Below are 3,548 nucleotides of genomic sequence, written 5' to 3'. Positions count from 1 at the left end.
CTCAGTCGCCGCTCTCTCCTCTGACCGAGGAGGCAGACAAAAGAGGATGAGTAGTCAACGTTAACAAAATAAAGTGCCGACACATCGCCTCAGACATCTCCAAACCACACAGGAATGCCTTTCATCCAGCGTACAACAAACATGTGTGTACGTCTGGATCACCTGATTACGTAACGTCAGTGGAATCCCCCCCTTTTTTTTTTTTTTTTTTTTTTTTTTAAAATGTGCGTGAACACATCATCAGTAATAATCGAATCCGAGCTAGCAGCGCTAGATGAGACACTTCAAATGAGGTATTACAATAACAAGTCAGTGCGGAGCCCCTCGGCATGATTCTGTCAGTCGCGGGGGCTCTGTGATGACAGGCCGGGTAATGGGGTTGGGAATGTTTAGTCGGTTAGCGAGTCGTGGGAGAGAAGCAGGGATGCAGGTGCTCTCCAGTCTCCTTCAGCCTCGCGCGACCTCATATATCTCCGGTGTTTCTAACGGACACGGAAAAAGGCCTTAATCCTGCTCTCCACCACGCACGCAAGGTCTCATGGGAGTCCTCACACAAAGTGCAGCAGCACTTCCTGGTTGGAAATGACTGAATTTATCTTGTGTAAAGGACTTTCCAATGCCTACTATTCCACTGTTGACAATGTCCTAGTGATAACACGCCACTTTATCGCTATTATAACTAAGAACCCTAGCAACCAAGACAAGCCGCAGAGGACTGAAATCAGTGGTTCGACACACTGACATTAAAGAGGTCGAACGGGGTCAGAGTCCGTCTACCATAGACTCTGATGGAGGAGAGAAAGGTGGAGGTTTGATGCGAGACTCGCGGCATTATAGTGAAGATTAGAGAGACAGACGCTGTCCATTTGAGGGGGAGAAGAGAATGGAGGTAATTTAAAGGCCGGCAGTAAGTGGAGGATTGTGCGTTTGTGCGTCTCAGTGTCACAGATGAGAGGGGTTGTGTCAGCATGAGCGACACCTCCATGTTCAGATAGAAGGCCGAGACATATGGAGGACACAAGACGCCGACGTCTTTAATCACACAGGGAATAATTGAGGGCTACTTCAGCTTCGTCATTCAAATGTGGTGTTCGTGAAAAGCTCCCCTTCATTTCCCTCGTGAGAAAATACACAGGGAAAGTACACAGCTATTATATTAAATCAGTATCATTTGGGACAATAAAAGCTAGGCCCATCTTGTTTTTTTAGGAGGGGGGGGGGGGGTTCAGTCAAAAACACAATTCAAATAAACATCTGACTCCTTTATTACTTCACTTGGTCATGTTTCCGGTACATAGAGTTAATTTGAGTAATAAACTAAATCAAACTCGTATTTGCAATTCCCACACACACACATACATACACCTTCCTCTCTCACATCATTAGGCAGAATTGTGTAAAACGACCCATGTGTGGCTTTTTGCGATGTGAAGAGAAACGCCACCACCCTGTGGACAAAAGCAGGAACTACAGGTTAACGCCTTCACTAGCCTTATTCAGTATAGTCAGCTTTTAAGTTGAATCCTATCCACCCGCTAAAACAAAAAAAAAATAAAAGTTCATCCCTCATGTTTTTACAGTATATGTGCAGTGCGGCACAGTAGTTTCCATTCTGCAGACTTTTACATGTACGCATAAAGAGCGTGAGGAGTAGAGCCGTCACATTACTGAAGAGAAATGGAAACCGCTACAAAAAAACTAAACAAATGGAAGCGCACACCCATCCCGAGACAAACAAAAATAAAAGGAGACAGAAGCAACGATGCAAAGCCGGAGCAGTTCCTCTAGGGATGGGTGTGAGCATTTTGAGTGTTTGCCACCTGGGATCACCATAAGGTTTTTTTGTTTTTAAACCGGCTGAAGATGGCGGCTGTAATCACTCACACACACACACACACACACACACACACACAACGGCACCGTGACGGCGGTGAATGGCCGGGTCGGGGACGAGCTGGGTTACTGTCCGATGACTTTGCCAACAAATGAGTCCAGCTCGTCGTCGTCTTTGATCCCCACGAAGTGGTCGACTACGTCACCGCCCCGTATGGCGATCACCGTAGGGACGGCAGACACCTGGGAACAGCCAGAGTCACATGTTAGAACACCGATCATATTATGACTAATCAACATGAACATAAATCATATGGCGAGCCGTTTTTTAACATTTACTCAAACCACATTCCATCTGTAATCACATAATAGCAATCCTTACAAGTCCAAATGGTATTTAAAAGTATCCACCATAACATTCTTATTAGAACAAATCTTATTTCAAGATATCTATAAATCCTTAAGAACTATAAGTGGCTGTTTTAACATGTAATTACTAGATTGGATATGTAACACAGTAAACACAAACAAAAAAAACACATTTCAAATGTCCACCGGGATATTTTTCCCATTCATAAATGTTATTTCAGATATCCACAACTTCATTCTTTGTAGGAAAAATCACTTTTGCCATTGGTGTGTATGGGGTTTTCAATTTCAGATATCAGCAATTGCCATTTTTGGATAGGAAAAATATCCCGGTTACAATTGTGGAAATCTGAAATTAAAATGATGACTAGTAATAATTAGGTTATAGATATCTGAAATGGGAGTTTTTTTGTAGTAAGATATCTATTGGATATATCAAGAATGTAATTTTGGATATCTGAATTGAATTAAGGATATCTGCAACACATAACTGGTCTATTAAGTGAAACGGCCGGCCATTTACATCAAGTATTGTACATCAATGCTCCAGAGCGAGTCTCACCCCGTACTCGATGGCCAGGTCTGTGTGATCGTCTATGTCCACCTTTGCCATGGCAACGCGGCCTTTCTGTTTCGCAATGGCCTTCTCCAACCTCGGCCCGAGGATCTTACAGGGACCGCACCACCTAAAAACACACACAAACAGAACCAAAGACAAACTTAATGAGTAATAAGTACAGCCACCAGGAGGGGTCAACCACTAGAAGCTACTTGAGACTTTTAAAAAAAAAAAAAAAAAAAAAAAAAGGGAGCAAACCACTTAAAATGCACTTCACAATTCAATTAAGGTCAGAACCAATCAGCTATCGGTCTGACGACAATTTAGCCTTTGGTGATAACGGCCGATATATCCGGGGTTCTGGTGTCCCTCCTTTACCAAAGGAAAGGAGAAAATGCCGTCCCACAATTCCTTGCGGCGGCAACATTTAAGCGACGCTTTTTTCTTCCTCGTACAGGAAAAATTAGATTAATTTCTTGAAAACAGCCACGTGTTTATCATTAGTCCCAAAATATCATCCTGATCCTGAAAACTCACTTTGTTTCTCAGATAGATTTTACGTACAGTATTTTTTGATCGTTATACATCTCTTTCGTGTCCGTTGTAAGCTTTCGGTGATAAAACTCATCGTTAGTTTTATCACTATTGGCGGTATTTGCATCAGTGATATCCTGCCGGCGTAGCAGCAGATGTGTAATCGGTATCAGGCGTTTTCTTTTAAACCGTTACTTAACAACTTCCACACACACACACACACACACACACACACACACACACACACACACAC

The 3,548-nt window shown here is 43.0% G+C and overlaps 1 protein-coding gene across 1 annotated transcript in view; it reads right to left on the bottom strand.

The window, feature by feature from the left end:
* Nucleotides 1-1,247: 1,247 nt before the first annotated feature.
* The window catches only part of txn2 (thioredoxin 2), a 4,975-nt gene continuing 2,674 nt past the window's right edge, over nt 1,248-3,548 (bottom strand). The window contains exons 3-4 of the mRNA XM_031870921.1: nt 2,765-2,888; nt 1,248-2,076 (exon numbers count right to left, since the gene is read on the bottom strand). Coding sequence (XP_031726781.1) covers nt 1,960-2,076; nt 2,765-2,888 — 241 coding nt within the window. The 3' untranslated portion in view covers nt 1,248-1,959. The remainder of the gene's footprint in view (nt 2,077-2,764; nt 2,889-3,548) is intronic.

The sequence above is a fragment of the Anarrhichthys ocellatus genome, unplaced genomic scaffold (assembly GCF_004355925.1).
Source record: "Anarrhichthys ocellatus isolate YVR2014 unplaced genomic scaffold, GSC_Weel_1.0 scaffold55, whole genome shotgun sequence".
In the NCBI taxonomy this organism is placed as follows: Eukaryota; Metazoa; Chordata; class Actinopteri; order Perciformes; family Anarhichadidae; genus Anarrhichthys; species Anarrhichthys ocellatus.
The sequence above is the reverse complement of the archived record's forward strand: the minus strand, read 5'-3'. Positions and strand labels throughout refer to the sequence as shown.